At 42.5% G+C, this 26,607-nt stretch overlaps 1 protein-coding gene across 3 annotated transcripts in view; it reads left to right on the top strand.

Annotated features, from left to right (window-relative positions):
* Positions 1-26,607, top strand: part of NCKAP5 (NCK associated protein 5) — a 1,070,192-nt gene that overhangs the window by 975,637 nt on the left and 67,948 nt on the right. For all 3 annotated transcript variants that reach the window (XM_082630802.1, XM_082630801.1, XM_082630803.1), the window contains exon 15: positions 5,865-5,943. In XM_082630802.1, coding sequence (XP_082486928.1) covers positions 5,865-5,943 — 79 coding nt within the window. The remainder of the gene's footprint in view (positions 1-5,864; positions 5,944-26,607) is intronic.

The following is a 26,607-nucleotide window of genomic DNA, read 5'->3' as shown; positions in this document are numbered from 1 at the left end:
GGTTCCTTAGAGTTTCACTTTAATTTGAGACAAATGTACATTTAAATGCTTTTTTTTTTTCAAACAGCTCTTGACTCTAAAGAACTATAAGGTCTTTTTTGTTTTCTTTTCCAAACCCTCCGAAATCATATGCAGACTACGTTCTTTGCAAAAGCTATTTTTTTTTCTTTTCCCCACTTCTTGCTCTTGGCTTCCATGGTATCATGCCTTCTTGAAAACATAGATGTCCCTTGAATTATAAAATCACAAATTATAAGTGTGTCTAAGGCTGCCTCTGTAGTGTCACTGAAAGGAAAGAGAGAATAAACGTGTGGAAATGTGCAGTATGCCAGAAATTCAATCCAACTGATCTAAAACTTTGATAGCCTGGCAGAGCCCCTTATCAGAGGCACTCAATTTAACTATGCCCCATTTAATATGGTGCTGACAGCTTGGGGTATATCTTCACTGTACAGAAATACCAAAAAGAAAAAAAACCTGTTTAGCTTTTACAATTTCATTTTTACTTTCTTATTACTTCCTAATGCTAAAGTAATTTGCCTTGCTTTTCTTCTCTCATTGGAAGTCTTTTACAGTGTAATAATGTTTCCTTTGGTCCTTCCAGAGCATCTGCAAGAAACACTCTTATTGTCCTCTGTGAAGTACAAGGATTTCCTAACCACCAAATATAGATAATCCACAGGGAGAAGCTAATTTTCTAGTTAGCTGCAAGAGGAAATTAGTCAGGCTGGGAAGCTTTCCATACAGAGGAATATTATTAACCTAGATAGTTGAACAGCTAGTCATTTTTTCAAAGGTAAAATGCAATTTTTTTCCACCTCTATAATCGTCAATGGGGATTGGACTAAAATTACTAATTGCAGAAAGGACATTGGCCATAGTCCCCTTGGGGACTAGTAAAAGAAGAGCAGCGAAAACCTATTCATTATATGTTATCAGCCTATATAGAAAGGAAATTAGATGCAAAATGAGATACATTCTTATACCATAGCACATTGATGTGAATACCCATGAACCTTTTAAAATCAAGAGTTTAAGGGAATTTTCCCCTACTGGGACTCGAGGTAGATTTGCGTTCTGCTTCTTTTAAAGTGTGTTGCAGAGAATTCTTCTCACACTAGTTACTTGAGCTGCACATAATACATTACATATCACAGTTTTTTCCTGAATAAAATCACTCTTCAGAAATCTTATACCAGGGACTTCCTTGGTGGTCCAGTGGTTAAGACTCGGCACTTCCACTGCAAGGGGCGCGGGTTTGATCCCTCGCTGGGGAACTAAGATCCCACGTGTTGCAGGGTGCAGCCAAAAAAACCCCAAAAATCTTATACCATAATATAGCCTCATCCTTTGCCCTTAACAAACTAAGACTATATGTAGTTATGAGGGTCCTAAGGCATTTTAATTATTTTAATCTGTGGTAATATAATAGAAGAATTATTTCCATACATATATCAAGTCCATGTACGTAGCACACCTCCCCTTAGTTCACTGGTGACGGCATATCCATTTTCAAGATTGCTAGATGCATTCTACCGTATGTATAAAAGTCTCATTAATGCTTTACTGAATTAAATATTTTTCTCTTTTCAGAGCCTTATTAGAGGCTTATGTCCCCATTTGTGCTCTCATTTACAGACCACTTAGCTCTGACTTCTGTGTAATTTAGACAAGGGCCATGTTACTTTGCACTTTTACTTAAATTCTACAAAATCATTATAAGAGGGGAGAAAGGCATCCCCAGAAAAGACTGCGTCAGTACTAAGTAAATAAGTCAGAAAGAAATGCACACTCCTTCCTCCATGTTGTAAGTCCTTCCTTCCTGTGGATTTAGGTAATTTTCTGAAATGAGAAGTCTCAAAGAAACAGCTCCCAGCTCCTGTTGAGCTGTCACTGGACAAAATAAAAATCGTTAATGAGATCATATTGCTGGAAAGAGATGGCCATTTTAATATGGGTATTTTAATTTAAATTATGAGTATCCTCTTCACCCAGTGTCACATAGTCTGAAAAAATCACATATGCTAATAAAAAAGTATCAAATACAATCCCATTAAAATTGTGCTGTGGTGATGAAGTAGCATAAAATAGTACAATAATTACACAAATTGTTATCATCTTACTAAGTTCTGCAAAATTTTTTAATTTCAACATCTTTAATTGAGCAATTCTGTTCTAAATGCTATTTGGATGCTAATAAGAAGCATGGCTGTTTTGCCCTCCCCCTGCAGAGTTTTCTAAATGACTGTCTTTTCTAAAGGTAATGCCTCCCAGGAGTTTTCCCTCCAAGGATCACTTCTCTCTTCTCACAGGTTCATTAAGTTCTTTTCCTTTTCAGTGAGCTTTAACATCAAAATGTTCTTTTCTGGGGATGCAGTTCTCGTTAGGATGATTCAAAGAAGAAGTGTACACAGAATTCCAAATGAAGGGTGTCCCCAAATATTGGGTTTTATTCTGCAGTTATGTATATATATTTGTCAGCAATGAATTATTTTCTCCCTTTTTCCTCCTGTGTCCTTTGTAAGCACGTTCCTCCCAGCCTTTTCTAATGGGAGAGGTTAATAGACTATAATGCGTACAGCGGCATTTAATGGTTATCTGTTAGAGACTGGTATTTAGTACAGCTCTTGACTACAACTGCAGAGCTCAAAAGATGGGCAAGAGTTGGAGGGGCACCATTAGAAGGTGCCCAAAGTACTGGCAGCAAACTGAAACCAAAAATAACCCACATCATTGCTCACGAGTCACCTGCTACTTCTTACCAAATGGGACATTCCTGACATTGATTTGTATCTGTTCCTGGTAGAGCAATGGCTGAAGAAATTCTGAATCTCTAACCACCATTGTTTGCTGAGCCAAACTTCTTGGTTTTGTGACCATTCCCATCTGTGAAGTGCTTTGCCACGTGAAGAATTCGCTTCGGCAAATTCTTCATCTTGAGCTGGCAGGCCCTTGCCCCCAGGAAAGTTCTACAACCTTTCGCCAACACACAGCCACTGTGTGATCAAGAGTGAAAATTAATTTTAATTTCAGCCTATGAGAAATATAATTAGCAAGGGGAATCTGCTGCCAAAATAAATTATGCCCCTCATTTCCATATGGAAATGGATTTTTTTAATTACTCACCACTTTGCATTGAAATCTATTTGTATGGATAATTAGAGCTGACAAGTATGCCATTCTAAGGCACTCCCCCATTTTCCATTCCTTTGTTGATTCTCCATCCATCCCGTTCCAATTCAAAATTTCCCGTCATGTGTCATTCGCTCCTCAGGGGTCATTAGCCCAGGAGAGCTGAAAAAACTCCTGTCTACAAGCCCAGTCCCTCTGATAAACACCCAAGAGGCCACATTTAGCGTTTGCTGTTAAGCACTTAAAGCCCTAGAAAAGTTCTGACAAGGAGCTGACAGGTAGGACCTCAAGATGGTTTTTATTTTCCTTCTTAAATATAATACTTGGACAGAGGTGGTGATTAAGTTCCACCGAAGGCATCGGAACAAGTAGTAAAGAGAAGCAGGGCACTAACACACACAAACAGAAAACTTTTTTGCTACTCGTAAATAAAAATATAGTTTATGTATATTTGGAATACTGCCTACCTAATGGCCAGACACTAAGAAAGATACAGTAGTTCTTGGGAAGGTCTGGAAAGGGTGACTGTGACAATATGGCATGCTGAAAAATTAAATTACAGCAATGAATAGGGGTCAGGAGTGCGCAGTCTAAAACTGACATCCTTTTATAACCTTGAACAGATCACTGACCCTCTCTAGGCCTCTTTTCCTTCATCTCTAAGATGAGAACCTTATTGTAGTCATTGGATTCTTCTGTTCAGAATTTCATAGGCTGATGGAGATGATGATTCACCCACTTTCCAACAGGTTAGCATGGCACCCACCCCTTCCAGTTTAAAATTGGTTGATTTAGAAAAACCCAAAGGAAATACTATTTTACCTAACAGGTGTGGGAAAATATGGAGCATCCTGTCTTAGGTATTGGAACGGGCTGAAAATACAGATTTTCTTGATGTTTCTGTAAATGAGAATAGAAAGTTCCTGTTGGATTCTTCATGGAAATTAAGGTGTTTGGGTCTCCTTCCTTTGGGGTTTCTTGGTAGCTTTGTCACAAAGAGGTCACTGAGCTAGGTGAACTCTGGGAGGCAAATAAGTAACTCGTTAGTCCTGATGGTGCGCACAGAGATTCTCCTCTCTGCCGTCCATAACTACTAGGAACAGAGCTGCTTGCTGTTGCTCTTCTCCCCGCATTCCCTAGCTGACTTCCTCTGGAGGTACTAACAAGCAAGGCAGTGCTGACAGCAGACAGCTGGTGGGGAAAGAACGTGGTGAAGCATGGCCTCTGGATCGTCAGCCCTTAACACCCTCTCCTTGTAGGGTTCAGACAGTCATTGACGTACTCCTGAGTGTTCCGTCTCCTGGCCATCAGTATGTAGGGATTAGGCACCAATTACATTCTGATATTGGAACCATGGTCATGAGATGTAAATAATTGGTCTGACTCCATTAGTTATGAAAAATAAGAGGTTAAAAAGTAGAAAGCTAAGTCTAGCTCAAGGTCAGTTTACCAGCATATGGCTCTCCATATTGTAAGTATAAAATAATGGTTTCTTGGCATTCAACTCGAGCCCCCGAGCAAATCCACTGACAACCTCTAATGTCCCCCCACTGAGTTCATTGCACAGTTCATTATCATCGTTGGCTGCCCAGGGGACTGGCTGGGATGTATTTTCAAAGAGCTATTTAGGGTCATTCTGCCAAGGACCATGAGCTGTCTTGACCTTGTGGCCAAGTCTACACTGGCATGGCCCCATGGAAGTTTGAGCATAACAAAGTTCCACCAAGTGAACACAACTCTGAAACCAGATTTGCTGTGTTTGAATCCTGGTTCCGCCACTTGGACAATTGCTTGTCTTGTCTGTTTCTTCAAGGCCCCTTATGTCCACAATGGAGCCAACAATAGCCCTTACCTCCTGGCACTGCAAGGGTAGGAGAGCCTAGGTGTGAGGGGCGTAAACAGCTCCTGCTGCGTGGTAGTTAAGTGCTGGCCGTTTTTATTCTTAGTGATATGGTTCCTGATATTGTATTACTACTGCGACTAGATTGGGAGGTAGGGGGCCTGGGTTGAGTGTTGGCATGTACATATGTTGAAGGAAACTTGCTGGCTCTCAGAATTCTCATTTGTAAAATACTGTGACTTGAGTAGATTCTTGCTCGAGTTCCATTTGGTACTCCGGCATTCAGCCTCTGGATATCCCAGCTGAAATGTAAGGCGGATGTTTTTGACCTGAAAAAAGTCTAGGTAAATGTATCACCCTTCTGGTTCACTGAGCACACATCATAGTCACCTCACGTTTCATTCTGGAAAGAACAGCAACAAAATAACATTTTCTTAGAGAGTTATACTCTAGGAAAAGGTCAACAGATCTAAGTGTATTTCTTTATTCTCATGAAAATAACTTGTGGTGGTGTCACTGTCCCTGGAAGAATTATGTTTCCTTAGACTTTAATTTTTCCCAGCAGCTCTGTGTTACTGACTTTATTAAGTATTAAAAAGAACTATAGCTGTTATCTCGAAAATCTTATGTAGAATCAGGTACCCTATAACTTGCTTTCAGAGCTGGGGTTATATTTCTGAAAACATGCTCTTATAATTAAAACTTGTAATAAAGCCAAGTGACAGAGGAGGGGAAAATGGAGTGAAGAAAATGTATGTGTATATATGTATATATACACGCACTCACACATACACACCCACATGTTTGTTATAGAATGTACCAATATTCTGAGGATTACACAATCGATTTAATATAGCACATAGGAACTCACAGTGTTTCCTTGTTACTGCAGATAAAAGAGGCAAATGAACCCTTGCAAGAGGATGAAGAAGATACAGTTGCAGATTCTGCATTTCAGAGCCATACCATAGGTAAAAATTCATGTCTCAATATGCCTTTAACTGAGATGTTTTCTACATGCGACCTTATTTCAGACACGGTGTGTTCCTAAAGGTCATGTCTTATGCCCACCTCTACCAGGACTGGGGCTTAACTTCTCACGCATGATTACCTTTATCTTCTTAGGCATTGGAAGCCACCATAAAATAAGTGGGTCAAAGCAGAACCTATGAAGAAAACATAGGTCTTTGCAAAGGAACGCAATGCCAACTGAGTCCTTGTCAATATGAAATGAAAATGATACTGAGTGTAAATAATTTCTCTCTGCGGAAAAAATCAACGTTGCATTGATCCAGTTTCTGTAATTGTCTCAGGAAACACTACTATTGGTTAGAAGTGTGGAGTGGTAGCTTTCTTATATTGAATATTTTTTAAATTGGATATGTTTTACACATAGAACTAAATAGATTAAGTATATACGGCTTGCCAAAATCACCTCCTCATTTTCTTCATCGTTTCTGTTAGAACCCTGATTATAGGTAGTCCTTCCTCAGAGATACCTTTGCTTTGTCAGCTCTGTCCTAAAATTTTACATGAGCCCACGTTGAAGGAACTCAGGTTTCTAACACAAAGGGATTTTGCTAACCTGTTTCCAGCAGCCAGGAGGTAACTGGTAATAGAGTAGCTGTCTGCGACGGTGATGCTTGTCAGGAGATAGAAGACATGATAACTTTAACAGCTCTGGGCCACCGTAGACACTTGCAAAATTAGTTGTTCTTTGGGCTCTAAAAAATAGCTGTGAAATGTAAGCATGCTGATTATTTAGTTTTACACAAAACATCAAGGCACGAGAGAATCATTTTTTCAAATCACATTTGGGTGTAGTAGACGGTACTGAAGACTATCCTCTAGGGCATGACAGCCCTACAGCTTTCTGGTTGCTGGTATAATCAGCATGCACGGCTCCTGCCCTTTCCCTGGAGTACCTTTAGCTGCCAGCTCTCAGCATCTCACCACTCCTAGAGCCATGTTGGTATGTTTTGTGGCTGGTTTTCTAGCTTACCCAGCTGCCTTCTCCCAACTATAATTTACAGTTTATCTCAGAGAGTTATTATACCCTCACAGCTTAATGAGACTGGCACACCATTATTATTCTTTTCTGTTGTAATTGGGAATACAAAAGTCTTAACAAACAGCTGGATGGGTGGAGTCTGCATGAGAGTATTATTCCAGAAAGACATCCTTTAGTACAGTTAGTTGCCAGTGATAACTGACAGTAAAATGTCAGTTGTACAGTTGTCAGTAAAACGCTTAAATTAGTGTCAGTTCTGTGTAGTTAGCTAATGTGCAAGTTAAATATTGTTCAGCAACCTTCAAACATGGCACTATGTAAAGCCCCACTGAGTTATCATTTTTCCATAATGAGGTATTCTTGGGCTTGTACAATATAAAGTTAGAGGCTGAATTTTCGAGAGAGAGCTATAGTAATCTGTGTATTCTTTTATAGACTAGCAATTCTTTAGATCTGTACTGTTTGACATGATAGCCAATAGTCACATGTAGTTATTTCAGGTTCAATTTAAATTCATGAAAACTACATAAAATTAAAAATTTAGTTCCTCAATTGCACTAGCCACATTTTAAGTACTCAGTGGCCACATATTCTATATGGCCTGTTTTTCCATCATCATACAAAGTTCTGCTGGAAAGTGCTGGTTTAGATTACTCTCAAGGAAGTAAATTTGGACTCTGTTTCTGGCAGAGAACTGACTTGGTCTTCACATAATTGTAGACTCATCTCCTCAAACTGGTGGAGACCTACCCGAACAAGCTGCTGCCGGCAGCAAGTAACGACAACAAAACTGACTAGCCATGACTTAAGGAATAAAGTCATGGAATCATCTTATAGAATTAAAAGTCTGGAGGAAGGGAAACATAAAAGAGAAGCAGCAGCTCAACAATTCTATCCGAAACCCTATTTTTTGGTCCTCATGCTTGTCACTTCTGGTTGCAAATTAATTCCCACCACTCTAGGCATCCCAGCTACATTTGGGACACAAAGTACAAGGAAAAGTAAAAATTCCTCAGAATCACCGCCCCACACCATAGACTTCACGTTACATGTCATCAGTGAGAACCAGATCATAACGCCAATCTTAGGTGCAAGGGATGCTGGGAAAGTCAGTCTGTTGCTTCCCAGCCTCTACTGCATGAGGTAGCAGAGAGAAGAGGGTTGAAAGTGTTCCCTGAGTTAGCCAATCCGTATTACCACAGGCCTTTTAAAAAGTTCATCCATTTCAAGGCTGAGTGGGACTCAACAAATCGAGTGGTTATTTATCTTTATTGCACAAAAATGACTGAAAAAATATTTTTTTAGCACCCTGCGAATCCCAGTGTTCTTCATTTTGTCTAGACTAAGTGTTATCACATATCCTGCCAATATTTATACCCATAGAATATTTCTAATCACAGCAACTGAGCAAATCTAAATATGGTCTTCTTCTAACCAAACAGCAGCTAGTATCTTTGACAAAGAACAACAATCAGAAAATCTGTGAATCTGAATGTTTGCATTTCTGTGGTTAAGGATAATCGTGTTGGCTTAATCTAAATGGTATGAGTTGATTACAAGACAGGATACTGTTAACTAAGCCTGCTCTATATTGAAATTCAAGATTCATGAAATAAATAATACAACTAGATTCTTTTCCTTCAAATTGCCCTAACAAATATCAGACTTTCATGTTAATAAGCAACAAGCAAATGACTAGGCTAGCCTACACAAATGATCACCAACACCAATTGTTCTTTCTTGCTATTTAACTGTAATAGATTCACCCAGTATATTACACTAATTATCTAATGGGATTAAATGGTCAGTAGGAATTCAAATGACATTGTCCCATATTAAAAACATCAGCCAGTGATAGCATCAAAAATAATCTCCTAAGAGGAGACAGGGGATTTGGAAATTCCTTTAAAGAGGAAGAAATGTCTTTTGAGAAGTTTGAGGAAGAAGTCAAGCTGAATTAAATGATAACCAAGAAAAGGCTGCTTGGTAGACTCTCATGAAGTGAAGGATGCATGGTATTTCCCCAAATCTAAAGAGTTGTTACCGAATGCAAGTGTGTGTGCCCAAAGCACAGTGAATGACATTCATAGTAAAAATAAAATTTAAAATGTCTCAGAAAGCTAATCAGACTTTCACAGCTTTTTGAGTGGGGGAAGGCCATTTGAGTCAAAGGTCACATTTTGAATAGCATGCTGACATATTTAGCTTAATTGTGGAGAGAGTGAGCTACTGATCATCAAAACAAATGGGAAAGGGAAGTACTGGTGTTCTCAGTAACAACTTTGATATTCAACAGAGAATGTGCTGTTGACTTGTAACAGACTGGCTCTGAACTGGAGACCACTTAGATAATAATACCTGTGGATGAGGAATCGGATGGAGTGGTTTTACATAATTTGGATCCGCATGAATACTTCCCAGGGTGACAATACTTCTGCATGTCCAAATATACAAATGACACCTGAGAGGTACTATAGAGTAATAGCTTGGGCAAGGAAGTTTCTGTCGAGGCTGCACTGAGTTCACGCATCTATAACCACCAGCGCCGAACTGCAAAGTGGAGGCTTTGCATCCGGCAGCCCCAAATATAAATTCCACCTGTCATGAAGGTAGGCCCGTGGAAACAGGACCATGTGGTTCTTTCTGACCAAGGCCTGGAACTAGTAATGTTAATTTCTATGCATTGAGTATCTCCTATGTACAAAGCCCTGTGCTTGGAACATTACATGTCATCCTTCTTGTGTCTCACTCCCTTGTGGCTGGTTCTCTGTTTTTGTCATCTGTCAACTTGTTCCTTATGATTGCTTCCTTCTAAATACCAGAGGCAGGCATGAGATAAGGCTTTGGTGGAGATTTCCATATTTGTGAGCATAGTGAACCATGGTCTATGACTCCCTCTCTCTGTTTTTAACTAGAGAGATAGAGAATTGTAGCCTTAGAGAGTTGCAAGTATGGCTTTTTTACTCCTGTAAAATATTTGCTCTACAGATTGCACCAAGGAGCTGAGTTCTCTTTAGTTCCACAAGCCTATATTGAGCATCTTCTCCCAGCCATGCCCTGTGTTAGAAGCCAAAGATACAGAGATGAATAAGACTCAGTACGCATATTCTATGAACTCCAGTTCAGTAGGGAAACAGAGAAGCAAACAAATAATTCTGATGCGGTGTAATCACAGATAAGTTAGAGGCATGCTCTCCATACAAACGAGTCCACAGGGCAGGGTGTGGAGCCCACCTTTGGTGAATCCAGAAATGTTGATGTTCATGAACAGGAAAAGGCAGGAGTGAGACAGTGAGATACTGAAGTTTAAGAGCGTTTGCCATTCACACCAGTGGCTCCCAAACTCTGCAACACATCAGAATCCTCTGGGAAGGCTCTAAAAATGCTGATGCCCAGGTCACACCCCATAACAATTAAATCACAAGGTCTAGGGAGTGGAGCCAGGCATTAGTATTCTGTAACAATCCCCAGGTGATTCCAATGTGCAGCAGAGTTTGGGAACCACTTTCCTAAGGGGTAGGATTTCATCAGCAAAGGGGACAGAGATGTCCTTCAACTCCAGGTAAGCAGCGTAGTGAGAGACCTGGAGATAGGAATACGGCACACTGTACAGAAGGGGGTCAGCAGAGGACCAGCCTGGCTAGAGCAGAGGGCAAGCTTTGAGGACGAGGTACAGACAGAGGGGTGTTGTGGGATGGGACCAGACTGTGGAGACCTTGAAAGCCAAGCTTAGGTGTTTGAACTTAATCCTACAGACAATACATAGACAGTGGAAAATTGTTTTAAAAGACCCACATGATAAGAAGAGGCCATCCAGTCACTATGATGCTCATGCTCAGACTTTTAAAATAAAAACATATTTTCATTTTCTCTCCTTTAGCCTTGGACCAACCAGATGCACTAGTCACCATACTGTTTCCTCACAAGTGGTGTGCCATGATGAGTAGAGTCACGCATTCGTGTAAAAGGATGGATTATTTCAGGGTTGCCAAAGGGCTCCCTGACCCAAAAGAACTCTCCTGGAAATCTGTCAGGGTGTACCTCAATGTCCTACCCATGGGTAACTCCTTTGGGTACCAGTGCTCACGCCTCTTGTTATAATACAGCTGGTGTTTGGGAAGGGTACCCACTGAGTGTCACTGACTAACGATCTCAGTGCGTCTCTCAGATTAGCACCAGCAAGACGCTAGAGGAATGAGCCATGAGTCTGGTCCATCCTCCCGCCAGGAAACCGAATAGCACAAGAAGGAATGCTTGGACGCTTAGGAGAGGTAAGGGCGGTGCTCTTCAGACAGGGGTCAGCTGCCAGGGCAGAGGCAGACATGAAGCCCTAGGGGGTGACACTAATTAATCCACGTGCTCGGAGGGGAAAGGGCCCACTGAACAGGTGGTAAGTGGCTATGTTAAATAAGCTTTGTCTTTTCCCCCCCACATTTTCCCAAGGCCTATTGCTCTAAAGTACATGGTTGGGGAATCTGAAATAGCTGTAGAGAGACCTCCTTTTGTACAGTTCCCTCAATTTCTTAAAAGACAATTAATCCACTTAAAGTAAATATAAGACTGTGCGTGTGACATATGGCATAGGAAGGAAGAGGTGCAGGTCAAAACAAAGTCAAACAACAGAGCGCCTCAGCCTCTGAACCAGAAAGCTGCCAACGTGACAGAAAGTTCTGAAAGAAGACGATGTCATATATTATACCAATACTCACTCTTTATCAAGAGCTTTCTATATGCTAGGCACTGGCCAAAGTGCTGGTATGTATGTTGCCTTGTTTTATCCTCACATCAGCCTGCAGACTAAGGACTGTGGTCACCCTTTGGCAGATGAGGAAATGTACGTCCTGAAAGGTTATGTATGTGGCTCAGCACTATGGCTAGTATGGAGTGGAGCCATCATCCAGTGCTTAGTCCACAGCTGTGAAGTCAAGTTAAATAAACCCCAAGAATGCGAAATGATGACTAGGTACCTTTTTTGGTCACCTTGCAGGCATCAGAGACCAAGGATCCCTTTAGTACATTGTTTCGTCAGGGGTTGCAAACTCAACCAAGCCCCTGCGTCAATGAGTGAGATGGGCTGGACTTGACATTCACAGGCATACATTGTATGAATGCTGGGAGTCTTGAGGAATGGAGAGAACACAGCCCATTCTAGGGGAGCAGCTGCTTGCCAGCTCCAGTTGTCACCATAGAAGAAGGCTGGCCCTAAGTAGCCACGTCTTTCCATTTCTCACCAGAAGCCAGAAGTCTAGACTTTTATGTAACATATGATACTTTTAAAAATCTGGGCCTAGTTTTCAAAAAAGTAAATCTTCAGAGACTTCCTTTTATCTGGCAATATTTCGAATTAGGATTTCAAAATCCTTTCACAGGATGCTACACCTAAGAGCACAGAATATAATCTAAAAATATACGTATTTTCTTAAATGCATGGTTGAGCTTCAGGCAAAAAATTGATCAGAGGCTGGGGACAGCAAGAAAGTTTGAATGCAGAGGGGAGAGAGTACCCCTTGCCCCAGGGGTACGTACCCTCATCTCAGGAAACCCCTCAGACCTGGACAAACTGGAACAGTTGGTCACTCTACCTGGAGCCTAGTGTTAAAGAGCTAAACTGTTGACCTAATGAAAGCCTAGGGCCTGAGCAGGGTGAAATGTTACATCAAAAACACCCCTTCCCCATCCAGCATAAAGCTGAATTCCCAAAAGCAGTGGTGACAAACGTACCCCACGGAGGAAGACAGTGGGAATAGGCTCCTGACTCAGCCTCAACTCTAGCTGGAAAAAAAAAGAGAAGGAAAAACATGTCTCCTCTGAAGATTCTGAGTCATTAGCTCACACTCATGTGGGTCAGGGAATTAATTCAGTCTCCCTTTGTGTCCCTGAGTCCCCCAGCTTGACAAACGTTTTTTAAAATTTTACTTATTTATATTTTTAATTTTTTGGCTGCATTGGGTGTTGGTTGCTGCGCGTGGGCTTTCTCTAGTTGTGGCGAGTGGGGGCTACTCTTCGTTGCAGTGCGCGGGCTTCTCATTGTGGTGGCTTCTCTTGTTGCAGAGCACGGGCTCTAGGCATGCCAGCTTCAGTAGTTTTGGCACGTGGGCTCAGTAGTTGTGGTTCACAGGCTCAGTAGTTGTGGCTCGCAGGCTCTAGAGCACAGGCTCAGTAGTTGTGGCGCACGGGCTTAGTTGCTCCACATCATGTGGGATCTTCCCGGACCAGGGCTCGAACCCCTGCATTGGCAGGTGGATTCTTAATCACTGCACCACCAAGGAAGTCCAAGCTTGACAATTTTAAATGGTCCAAGGTGTGAGTTTAAATATTCCAGAGAAGAATTGGGAGAGGGAATAGATGAAACAAGAATGGCAGAATATTAATATTTTAAAGCTGGGCAATGGGTATATGAGGATACATTACACTGTTTGAGAATATTGGAAATTTATCATAACGAAAAGTTTAAAAAGAAAAAAACACAGATTCAGGGTGGTAGTACTCTCAGGAATCTGGCAGAACCCAACTCAAATCCTCTCTTGCACCCACTCTAAAATTTGCATACAGATAAAGTTCTAAGGAAAATTAACTCAGAATAGAACACCACTAAAGACATGAGGGGAAAAAATGACTTCATTAGTATCAGAAAAAAACAAACAAACAAAAAACCCAAAGCTATAGAATGAGGCCTGCAAAGACTGCAGAATTGGAAATTATCCAATAGAGGATATAAACCAAAGATATTTAATGCATTTAAACAAAAATGGAAATGAAAGTTAACAAAGGAACAAACAGATGAGCAGTCAAATTTCAAAAAAGGACACAACAGAACTTCAGAAAAGTTAAATGTTGTCAGAATAGTATTTATCATCACTGAAGAGAGAATTACTGAACTAGAAGATAGAATTGAAAAAGTACAGAAAAATGTGTCACAGAGGGCCAAGAACATGGATAATATGAAAGAGAGGTGAAATTAAGTAAAAGGTGATGAAATTCACATGCATCTAATTGTAGCTCCTGAAGCAGAGAATAGAATGAACAGGATAGACACAATTTTAAAACTGTTAGTGGCTGAGAGTTTTGTAGAATTGAAGAAAGTTACCAACCCCCACATTCAGGAAGCCAAATTAGTTCCAAGCAAGGTAAATAAAAGGAAGTATACACTTAAGGATAGTGAGTTTTTTTCCTTCGGATATATATCCAGAAGTGGGATTGCTAGACTGCATGATAGTTCTATTTGGAAATAAAATCACTGTCTCAAAGAATTAGCTGCACCATTATTCACAGTAGCCAAGATAGTGGTCTGTTGATAGATGACAGATAAAGAATTCATGGTATATATGTATGTCTATATACGTGTGTGTATATAGATGTGTGTGTGCACGTATGTATAGTTTTACGGTCTGCACGTAGTACTCACTTTTATTTATATAGTCTCACCACACTACTGTTTAGTTTTGCTCATTATACAAATAGCATCATACTGTACATATTCTACTACAACTGGCTTTATTTCAGTCAACGTTGTTTTTGCGCTGAATCAACGATGGTCCCTGCAGTTGGAGTTCATTCATTTTCACTGCTGTACAGTCTTCCAGAGCAGAAAAAGTTCAAATTTTATTTATCCTTTCTACTGTTGATAAATATTTGGGTTGTTTTCCATTTTTTGCAGTTATGACAATGTTGCTAGGGTCACCATGGTGGTATATATTCCCTGATATAGTTGCCAAGGGTTTTTCTAGAGCCAGGCCTTTCAAACTTTTTTGACTAGGATCCACAGTAGTAACTTTTTACATCATAAACCAGTACACCTCTGCACGTGTGCCATTACATAAATATAATCCAGTGTTACATTTTTTTTTACTACAAAAACAAATTTAGGGGCTTCCCTGGTGGCGCAGTGGTTGAGAGTCCACCTGCCGATGCAGGGGACAGGGAGTCTGTGCTCCGCAGTGGGAGAGGCCACAACAGTGAGAGGCCGGCGTACTGCAAAAAAAAGAAAAAAAAAATTTAAAAACCACAGGAAATGAATGAGTAGCATGGAATCCAACAATGGGTTACCTTATGGAGGGGAAGTAGTGAGAGAAGGATCTAGTGGAAGGGGTGCAAGAGTGGCTTAAAAACACTGAGTTGTTGACCTCAGAATTGGGGCGGACCCAACGCATAAGAGTAGAAGGAAGAAGCAGACAAGGGCCCGAGAAAAAGACATTTCTACAGAAACAGGGTCAGAAAGGCACATTCATAATAAAAGAGGTGCATTCGTGATCAAAGAAACCCACATTAAAAATGACACTTAGATCCCGTTTTTTATCTGTCCCATTGGAAAAGCTTAAAACGTTTTAAGACAAACTTTGTTGGCAAGGATGTGAGGAAAGGCGCATTGTTACATCCTGCAGGTGAGAGGGTACTAGTACAGCCTCTATGGATGAGAATTTGGCAATATCGAATAAAAGTCACACATACCTAATGCTATTAAATAGCAATTCCAATCACATAATTTATCCTATAGACATGCTTGCCCATATGAAAAATAATGCATGCACTGAAGCATCGTTTATAGTGACAGGAAAAAATCACAAGTGAACCGAATGTCCATTCATAGGGTACCAGTCAAATGAATTCCGAAAATGGAATATTATACAGCTGTAAAAAAGAAACAAGGAAGATCTTTACTGATAAGGAACAATTTCTGAGGTACATTATTAAATGAGAAAAGCAAGGAGCCTGATAGTACCTATAGTGTGCTTGATTCTGTGAAAAGGGAGAAAGGACGGTAACACACATACATATACAGTAAACATATCAATGCAAGTGACACACACACACACACACACAGTTGTTGGCATGAATAGACCTGAAACACAAGAGACCGGTACTATTGGTTGCCGCAGGAGAGCAGACCTGAGTGTAAAGGACACAAGGATGAGAGAGTGTTTTCAATATATGCTGTTTGGTGTCTCTTTAATCCTGCAATCTTATATAATACCTTTTTAAAAAATTAAATAAATATTAAAGATTGTGCCTAAAAAGAAAAAACCACTGAGTTGTTAAGGTGGGTTGTGGGTATTCTTTTATGATGATGATGATGTAAGTGTAGCTCTCTGTTGTATGCACTCGTGCTCATAGTACATTTCACATTTGTTTTAAAAAGGTAAAAACTAAAGTACCATCTAAATAACAAAACATGTGCGTGAGCTGAATGGGCCTTCCGTTTGCCTGGCTGATCTATGCCATCCACCCGCCGCCTCCCGTCCTCTTGCCATCTGCCCTCTGACTAGCTCATTAGCATCTCCAGAAGCGAGGTCAGCCAAGAGAAGAAAGAGCAGGAAAGGGACGCACCCTGACCACCAATGTAAAGTTACATCATCAATTCTGAAGCCCGCCGGGTGTCAGAGGAGTAAGTTAGAAACAGAGGTTGTGGGCAGCTCTTGAACTGTAATCTCTTTGTCCTCCAGGCTACCACAGATAATTCCACGTTGATCAGACATTACAGATAGGTTGAACTGTCCGTGCCTTAAGTACTGCTAAAACCAGCAGTTCTTTTTTTTTTTTTTTTTTTTTGCTGTACGCGGGCCTCTCACTGTTGTGGCCTCTCCCATTGTGGAGCACAGGCTCTGGACACTCAGGCTCAGTGGCCATGGCTCACGGGCCCAGCTGCTCCGCGGCATGTGGGATCCTCCTAGACCGGGGCACGAACCCACGTCCCCTGCATCGGCAGGCGGACTCTCAACCACTGCGCCACCAGGGAAGCCCACCAGCAGTTCTTCTTAATCCTGAAGGTAATAAAAAATTAGTAACAGAGAAGCAGCAGTGATTTTAAAAAAGAAATTTGCTGGACAGAAGCCTGTAGCTTTTCAGAAGCCTGTAATCAAGCTTGGAAGGAATGCGCTGTCCTGACTATAAGAACTCAATCATATATACTTAATGAAAACCCGTCTCAGTTAAGGTGATCCGCGCACTCGGTCCACCGGGATTCCCCATGGTGTGTCCATTAAGTCCGGCACGTTCAAGTAAATACTTTAGCTTGAGACAGGTGTAAAGCGCTGGATTGGGTAGGGGCTATGGCAGATGGTGGTGACAAAAATTGAGTTGCGGAATGAAACATGCACCTGAGGGGGAATAAAAGGAGGAATAGCGATCTTGGGAACAGGATGCTCTTGACTCGAATGAATCCTTATTCAAGAAACATGCTAGAGAAAAAGAGAATGGATATAAAGAAAGTAAAGCATTGCAGTAAATCTGTTAACAACACGGGGCTGATCTGGGCACTTTTCAATGAGTCACAGACACGCAACTGGGGCTTAACTGCTTCGAAAGAAACACCTTCATTTTTGAAAATGGCTGTGCCTGAGAAAATGACTTATCAATGTCAGTCTTAATTTCTTTCATCAACCCATTGATAGAATTCCAGAAGAGTCGTTTAGCAAATCTTCTTATCAGTGGTACAGTGCCTGCTCCTCTCATTTTGTGCAGGATCAGATAAAAGGATGACGTTTGCTTTATCTTTGCTTTGCCACCCTGGTGCCGCTAAAAGCTTTTCAGGAAAGGGGAAGAATAAGCTGAGAGGTTACCAGGTTATGAAACATTGTCACAGCCAAGCCAGGAACATTGAATCAATTTCCAATATGTTTCCTATGTAGCTAAAACCTATACTCTGGAGATGTTATTGTTTGATTACAAAAGCAAGAGGAATTTGAAGAGAGACATTCATGCCAATGTGATAAACAGTCTCTGCCTGTAACTCGATTGTGTAAACTCCCAGAAGGAGGGGAAATATGCTTTAAGGTGACTTTCTGCCCATTTGAAACTCAGCGGTGTGCTTTGCCTTCAGAGCCTGCTCGGAGGGAATCCTGTGTGTATAAGAACACATTTGGAGGGGGCAGTGGCTGCCCTGCTTTCAAATGAGTGGATTGCATTTCCCCTCGCCATTGACCCAGTCATCAGAATGTTTCCAGGATGTCAAAAGTATGTGTGCATAATTCTCCTTTCAAACAGGTCTCTTTCCTGTGTAATTCATACTTTTAAAAATGAAAGTACCTCTCGTATGCTGGGTTACAATTGAATCCACTTTTAAAAAGAGAAACATGGGGTTTCCCTGGTGGCGCAGCGGTTGGGAGTCCGCCTGCCGATGCAGGGGACCCAGGTTCGTGCCCCGGTCTGGGAAGAAGATTCCACATGCCGCGGAGCGGCTGGGCCCGTGAGCCATGGCCGCTGAGCCTGCGCGTCCGGAGCCTGTGCTCCGCAGCAGGAGAGGCCACAACAGTGAGAGGCCCGCATACCGCAAAAAAAAAAAGAGAAATATGATAAGGGGGAAGCAGTGCACTAAGGAGACGAATGGGGTGGGGCCCAGAGTCCATTCTACAGCTTAGTGCAAACTGCTACATCTCTGTTTCCTCAGTTATCAGATGACGGACGTATTCCAGATGCTCTCTTATGTTTTTTTCTGGCCCAGAGTTCTAACACTCTTTGAGGGAGGAGGGTATATCTGAACTTGCAAATATGCTTCCATGTCCAGTTCCCAGCTCCTGTGAATCTGTGGGAAGACAGGGGTTTCAATCCCAGGACCTGAGTAAACTCGAAAAGTTGCAAAGCTTATCCAGTGATTTCTGGGCAGGACTTAGACCCCGTTCATAACAGCAATGTCACCACCGTGCATTTGCCTAGAGTTTTGCATTTCTGAGAGCGCTTCATTGATCCCCTCAACAGAGTCTCCCCGCCTGGGGTTTGCAGTCATATAAGCCGACTTCCCGTTCCCCCTTTGCCACCTAACAGATGCTGTGACCTGGAGCAAGTTCCTGAACCTCTCTCTCTCTCCTTCCCTCGTGTGCCAAATGGAGATAACAAGACCTACTTTGAAATATTGTTGAGAGGTTTGAGGGTTTTTTTTTTTTTGAGAGGTTTGAGTATTTTGCAGACGAGTGCTTGACACCATGCCGGGAGTTAGCAAGAGCTCCATGTTTGGCCTTCTTTGTTGTAATTAAGAAGGATATGGATAAAGTGTAGGTAGTATGGATATCAGCTAGCTTTCTTTCCTTCCTCCCTCCCTTCCTGCCCTCCTTCCTTTCTTTCTTTCTTTTTTCTAGTTGTACTCATAGCTGTGAGTTATTGCAATGAAAGGTTACACAGCAAAACCAGCAAAGGGAGATTGCCCGTGGGGCCGCATCAGGAGGTAACTGGGCCCAGGGTCCTCTTCCAGGAAAGTCACATAGGACACGCTAAACTCCCCCAGTGACAAGCGATGACAGCACATGTGAAATGCTAACTACCGGAGCTCGTGAGCGGCTCAGAGCCCAGGGTTTTTACAGCCCCCATCTTGCCTCACGCCTTCAAAATTCCCAGTTCCCCACAAGGGAAGCCACTGTGCAGCATAAATCACACTTGCTGTTTGCACAAACCGTTCAGGCGTAGTAACTCTTACCAGTTAAGGTGGTGGGAATTCAGGTTCCCAGGTGCCAGTAAAGGGCCCCACCTTGCAAGAGGGCCTTTCTAAGCGTCAGCACTCTCAGGCCCACTGTGAAAACTCTTCCCTACACAATCCATCACCTTGGCCTTGTCCAAAGCATCGTTATGGCAAAATTATCTGCAGGACTCCATACAGCAAGGTGAGACCAAACTGCAGTGTTGACTTGAGCTCTTCCCTTTGGGGCCTCTGAACTAAGTTGAATTTGACGTGAATGCCTCTGCCCAGGGCTGAGGCAGGCATGATAGTCGCTGATAAGGCACACAGGAAGGGCATTCCCATGCACAGTACTTGGTGCTTCTGGAAACAAAGTGTCTACTATCATTAAGGCCCTCCAACAGGGTATTTGTTAGTCAGATGGTACAGGTGAGCAGGCCCCCAAGGTGGCTTCCCCCGACAGGGTTTCCATCCCTAGGATCCCCAGTCTGGTCTAGAAGAACTCGGTTCCGTCTCTGGTTTCAGAGGCATTGCAGCCAGTTCCAAACAGCTCTGCTCATCCGTGACATCAGCCCATCAGTGACATGGGAGTGGGTGACATTCCTAAGTGTTCTGTGTGGAAAGCACAGGAGCTGGGCCACCTTCGCCCTTTCATAGTTGGTGCTGTCAGGGGTGATCTTGGGCTCAGCCATCAGTTTGAATTCAAGGCCCTCACAGCATCCTGGAGAGGTCTCAGGAGGACCTTTCATTCAGGAGGAGGGGAAAGCTTCCAGGAACAGTTCTGAAAAACAGAGATGATTAATTCCTTTTCCACGTCTACCACCCCATGCCTCCCCAGGTGCCAGGGCTTTGATTTCTCCCATTGACACAGAATCACTGTGTTTCAGTCAGTAACCAAAACTTTACATCTTTTTCATTCCTAAATGCTCACCCAGGCTTTTTTTTTTTTTTTGGTCTAGAAAGGTCGTACGCAAGAGGGAAAAAGGAATTTTCACAGAAAAATATTTTTTTCATTGAAGTATAGTTGCTTTAGAATGTTATATTAGTTTTAAGTGTACAACCTAGTGATTCACTATTTTTATAGATTGTACTCCATATGAAGTTGTTATAAAATATTGGTTATACACCCTGTGGTGTACATTACATCCTTGTATCTCGTTTATTTTATACCTAGTAGTTCATACCTCTTAATCCCCTACCCCTATCTTGTACCTCCTCCCACCCCTCTCTCCACGGGTAACCACTAGTTTGTTCTCTGTATCTGTTGGTCTGTTTCTGTTTTGTTATAGTCATTCGTTTGTTTCATTGATATTATTTGGATTACACATATAAGTGAAAACATACAGTACTTGTCTTTCTCCATCTGACTTACTTCACTAAACCTAACACCCTCTGGGTCCATCCATGTTGTCGCAGATGGCAAGATATCATTCTTTTTATGGCCGAGTAGCATTACATTATACATCTTCTTTATCCATTCATCTGCTGATGGACACTTAGGTTGCTTCCGTATCTTGGCTATTGTAAATAGTGCTTCTATAAACCACATAAAAATATTTTGATATAACTTAAGCAGAAAGAAACATCATGTTCAGAAATTGGTCAGGACAAAATCTTGAATTTTAAAATGTTTCCAAATAAAATGTTTCTATAACCTCTTTTGTCCTGATCATTTATCCATTGAGCAGCCTAAAAAGCTTTACCTTTCTGGAGACAGCTGCATTTAACAATCAAACTGCACAAAAGCTTGTGTACCAGGGAAGGGTGAGCGAAGCGGAGTCAGCATCTCAGTCCACTGACGCAAATTGCAGGTAACCTCGATGTCATCTTTCTGACTGATGAGGAAAGTGAAGCACAGTGAGGTTTTATGTCCATAATCCACGGCAAGGGGACGACAGGATTCCTGTTGAAGACCAACATGCCTTACGGATGGATGGATTTGGTCTTAGAAACTCCTGGCCGTAAGTCTCACGCATGGAGAGAAAGGCCTAAGGCGGCCTTCTAGTTCTCCAGCCCATTCTCAAATATTGCATCCCTCACCTACTGCAAATGGACCTGAACCACAGCTGCCATCACGTGCAGCATCCCACCCGCACTGCTGCAGACCCACTGCCTTCCATTCTCTCCCTCCCACACGGTTCTCTGCACTCGTGTTACACCCATTTGGTAAATTCCAGTCTGTAAGAAAGGACTAAGGGGAAAACTTATAGCTTCTTCCTAGGTAGGGGTGAGTCAGTTTCCTTTCCTGGTACTCAAGCCTCAAGGCACAGCCATACCCAAGTTCAGTCACTTACTAAATATTTATTAGGCATCGACTCCATTCCAGGCACTGTGCCGGACCCTAGGGACATAAACATTGAGAATACATGGGCTCGATTTGATGAGCTGATCTGATTCTGAGCCAGGATCCTTGTTTACATCTTTTCCTTAAACTTTGGCTTGAGATTGGATTACTCTAATATCTTGCCTCATTACTGGACTCTACAAAAAGGTCAATTTCTCTGACCCATTTTTTAAAAAATCTTGTTGGTAAAGAAATGTGATGGCTATAGATAATCCTGTCGTTGTAAATAATCAAGGACTTACATGCCTTAGTAGCTCCTAAATTATGTGAACTTATTTTTCTTGACATGTTGGCATAGACAAATAATTTCTTTAAAACAGACGGCATGCAGAGCTATTGTTTAAATGTCAACTCCGCTGCTGTTTATTACCCTGCTTCTTCGGGGAGATATTTGCATGTTGGATTCACCTGGGCACTTGGTCTGGGATGCAGAGACGTTGGGAAGCTTAGCTGGGGATTACTTCCTAATAAAACCTCTTAGATATTACAATATGTTATGGCATTGACAGATGATATAACTATGATTTTATCTTTAGTGACGATTAAACCCACATGCATTATTGTTTTATTTTAATAAAATAGGAGGATGGCTTTCATTAATTCTTTACCGTCTTCTTCAGGATTGTCATGACATTTGCAACAGTGTAGTTTGCGTCTCCCAGAAGTAGACCCTGTGAAAAGGATTCAAGGACAAGTAAATTATCAGGAAGTACAGGAGAGACCAAGAGGAGAAGTCAGACAGAGAAGGGAACCCGGCCAGTGATAGGTGTGTTCTGCCGGCTACCACCAGAACTGGCTGCATAATTCTCATGGCCCAGTGCAAACTAAAATCCGGGCCCCTTGTTCAAAAGTTATTAAGAATTTCAAGGTGGCAACAGCAGAGTACAAGCATGTACGTGTGACCGTACAGGTCACACGTACATGCTACGGGCCCTGAGTGTGTGTGTGACAGAATCTCAGAGAAACTCTAGGGTATAGAACCCAAGTCTGAATCTTCCCATCTGAGGAGTGAGGGACCTGGATATTCATCACCACCTTCCATCACTGATAAGTCGACGGCTGCTGCTGGGCCTGTTAGCTTCGGGCAAAGAGGTCCAGTTACTGGCAACTGGAAGTTCAGCAGGGGCACACTCAAGTAGTAAGGCCCCAGGAAGGTGGATGGACCGCAGCAGTGGCCAGCACGCTACCCAGTTGCCATAGAACCTCCTGGTATCACAGGTCAGCCCCACGTCTCCCGAAAAGTGAGCTACCTTGCTGAGGGAGCAGCCCTTGAAGTTCCCCCCTTTAAAAATAATATCCCCTCAGACCCTGCGCTTGCTGTCTGTATCTGAGCCAGCTCCTTAATAACTAAGATAGCCATCATTTTCTACCTGTGAAAGTTCCAGCATACTCATAGAAAAAGGGCGAAAAACTACAATCCTGAGTTCTTAAAATGCAGCTACATTTGTTTTCCAAATATCAGCTTGCTGGACAAGCTGTTTCTTCCCCCTGTGCTTCATTTGCCTCATCCAGGAAGAAGAGAGAATTATTCTCAGTTTATTTCCACAAGATGTGAGGAGTCTACGTCAGAAAAACATGGGGAGGGTAGGTTTAAAACAATGAATTCATTCCTAAGTAAATAACGGTGTCTCTTAAAGCTGTGGGGTGGGAGTGGAGGTGAGGAGGAGGAATAGCAGGAAGGTTTCCACTGAGCTCATTTCAATAGGCCGTCTTGCATGTGTTTCTTTGAAAGGGGCATAAAAATTATGTTTTAGTTAGAAAATCCCCCCCCCCCACCATTTCGGCTCTTTAATCATTGCTGTGTGTCACAAAAAAAGACTCCTAAACTCCTGTGATGGGTAACTTTATGTGGCAACTTGACTGGGCCACAGGGTGCCCCGATCTTTAATCAAACATTATTCTAGATATTTCTGTGAGGGTGTTTCTGGATAAGATTAACATATAGATCAGCAAACTGAATAAAGCAGATTGCCCTCCTAAAGGCAGTGGGCTTCTTCCAATTCGTTGAAGGCCCAAATAGAACAAAAAGCCTGACTCTCCCCCAAGGAAGAGAATTCTTCTTCCTGCCTGACTGCCTCTAAGCTGGGAGGTCAGCCATCCTACCTTCAGACTAGCACTGAACTGGTGACTTTTCCTGGGTCTCGAGCCGGCCAACCTTCAGACCGGAACTACACTATCAGTTCTCCTGGTTCTCAGGCCTCAGGACTCAGACTAGAACTAAGCCTTGGGCTGTCCTGGGACTCCAGCTTGTTGAGTCACCCTGAAGATCTTGGGACTTGCCAGCCTCCATGATTACATGAGCCAATTCCTTATAACACACACACACACACACACACACACCCCTCTTAGTTCTAATGAAATTACATGTAGTTCAATGTTCACAGGATGATTAGACTATCAACTCGTTAGAGGACGTCGAACTGCTATCATCTGTCCAGGTGGCTAAAGATTTCAGTTTGCTTTATCCAGGCCAAGGAAAACAGAGCTGAAAACTTAGCATCCTAGAAGCTGGGCAGGGGCGGGGAAACTGCAGACGCCAGGGTCCGAACACCAGGCAGCACATGTCATCAGCATTGATGCAAAACGGTGGGGTGGGCAGGTCTGCTGAAACCCCAGTTATTAAAAGCCTTCTGGTTGAGCAGTCCAGTTTCATGGAAGCAAACAAAGCAAGATAGTTTGACTTCAACTGGATCTGAAAGCAGAACTCATTCACACATCTGTAAGAAGTGAACTTTCACGGAGCTGTGTGCCCTCTGCAGATGTGCTCCCCTCTCCCCAGTAGGAGTGAAGATTCCAGAGACCTGTGCATGAGGCCAGGGCCCGAGGGCTCTGCATGCCAGCTCATGGCATGTTCATTCATTACACAGTAATGGCTCCCTATTAAAGAGAATTTGTGTTTTAGAGCAAACCTCCTTGCAAGCCAAAAACAATGGCTTCACAGGTTCATGAGACGCTCCTGCTGAAGTCAGGGGGAGTTGCTTGCCATGTAGGTGATTGTGCTGAGTGGCCATAATCATGGATGACAATTAATGGGCCTTACAATTTGCATGTGGCTCTGCCCTGCAAGAAGACTGGGCTGCTAGGGGACCCGGCTTAAATGGCCTTCTTTCACCCAAACTAGCCTGTCCAGGACTCCACAATAGGTGGGCTGCTGTGCTGAATTTGTGCCAGGTCATCGTTTACAGATGTAACTTGTATGGAATGTTGTAATGAAACTGCCAGGCAGAAAGACAATCCACTCTGCACGGAGAAATTCCCATTGTGCACTAACCTCTATAGGAGAAAGCAACACCTAAGAGTGACGTCCACAGACCCCCTTCCGCTTCCTTCACTGCACGGGGGTCCCTGACGCCGGACAGTCTTCACATCAAGCATGGGAAGCTTGCTGAGTTGAGTGAAGTGTCCCAGGATGACAGAAGCTTTGGAGTAGCAACAGGCAGAAGCAGTGGGGCGTGTGCCTTGCTTCACAATAAGCCACACCCATTAGTGAATTTGTATTTACAAGGATAATAGATTCCACTTCCAGGGTGATATTCTGCAGGCATATGGATAGAAGCTAAGATGAATTCTGCAGAAACAGATGGGTTGAGCTGTGTTGTTCAGAAGTTTCTCCTTCCCCTGCACACTGAAGCAGGTCTAGCTGGCAAGAACCTTTGAAGCTTTGCATGTTCCATCTGGCTGCAACCCTCAGGACCCCACGGAGAGACCCCCTCAGCTTCTGCCTTGCTCTCCTCGTTCTGTTCCATCCCTGACTCTTTCCCCGTCAGATGGGGAAAGGGAGGGCCCGGAGGGATCTCTGAGTGTCTCCTGACTTGCTTGTGCTCGCCAGAGACATTTTCATCCTTTCCATCCTGAGTTCTCTCAGCTGCCTTTGGCTTCCGCCTTAATCCCTCCTTCAATAATGCTGTCTGTGATAGCTTTCCTTCCCTTTTCCCCAGCAACTCTGTTTACATCCAAAATCTCCCACCTGAGCTCTAGATATTTCCAGTATGGCCTCCACCATCATGATTCCATTAGGCTTCTCCACCTCCTCCTTCCTATGGTTACTATGGTTACTTCCTATGGTTACTATGGTTACTTCCTATGGTTCTATGGTTACTTCCTATGGTTACTTCCTATGGTTACTATGGTTACTTCCTATGGTTACTTCCTATGGCTACTTCCTATGGTTACTATGGTTACTTCCTATGGTTACTTCCTATGGTTACTATGGTTACTTCCTATGGTCCTATGGTTACTATGGTTACTTCCTATGGCTACTTCCTATGGCTACTTCCTATGGTTACTATGGTTACTTCCTATGGTTACTTCCTATGGTTACTGTTACTTTCTTATGATGATTTTTCTCCAGTGCTCTCACTTGGCTCCTTATTTTAGGAGCCCTTCCACAACTGTACTCCCAAGTCTTCACATTTAGAAAAAGGAGACCCTTCTTTGATGCTTCTCTACCTCCTTCTTCTTATCTTCAGGAGGTACACAGTTTCTTAAGAATCAACAGCATGTTCAGTATTATTCACTGTGCGATGATAATATCTTTCTGCCGGAAGGCCAGGTTATGACAGGTGCCCTTAGATGGTGCCAACGTATATTCCTGATAACATCTTTTGAATTTTTATATATTGGCCTTGGGTCTGAATGGTTGCTGCTACTCATCAGATTTTCTGTCAAGTCTTGTTTACTTTTCCTGAACACCACAGAAAAGGCAAAATATGTATAAGATTCACACTTAAAATCCAGGGTCAGCGGTCCTAAACTAATTCCTGAGCCTTCACACTTTTTACACAACTTCCTTAACTTTTCAGGAATCAAAATAATGCAGCATAAATGGCACTGAACCTGGAACCAGGATACTTAAGTTTCAGTTACAATTTTGTCCTTTATTAATTAAGCGAATCTTT

This window comes from Mesoplodon mirus (genome assembly GCF_964341445.2).
Source record: "Mesoplodon mirus genome assembly, chromosome: 8".
Taxonomy (NCBI): Eukaryota; Metazoa; Chordata; class Mammalia; order Artiodactyla; family Ziphiidae; genus Mesoplodon; species Mesoplodon mirus.
This window is presented reverse-complemented; position numbering and strand designations above follow the sequence as displayed.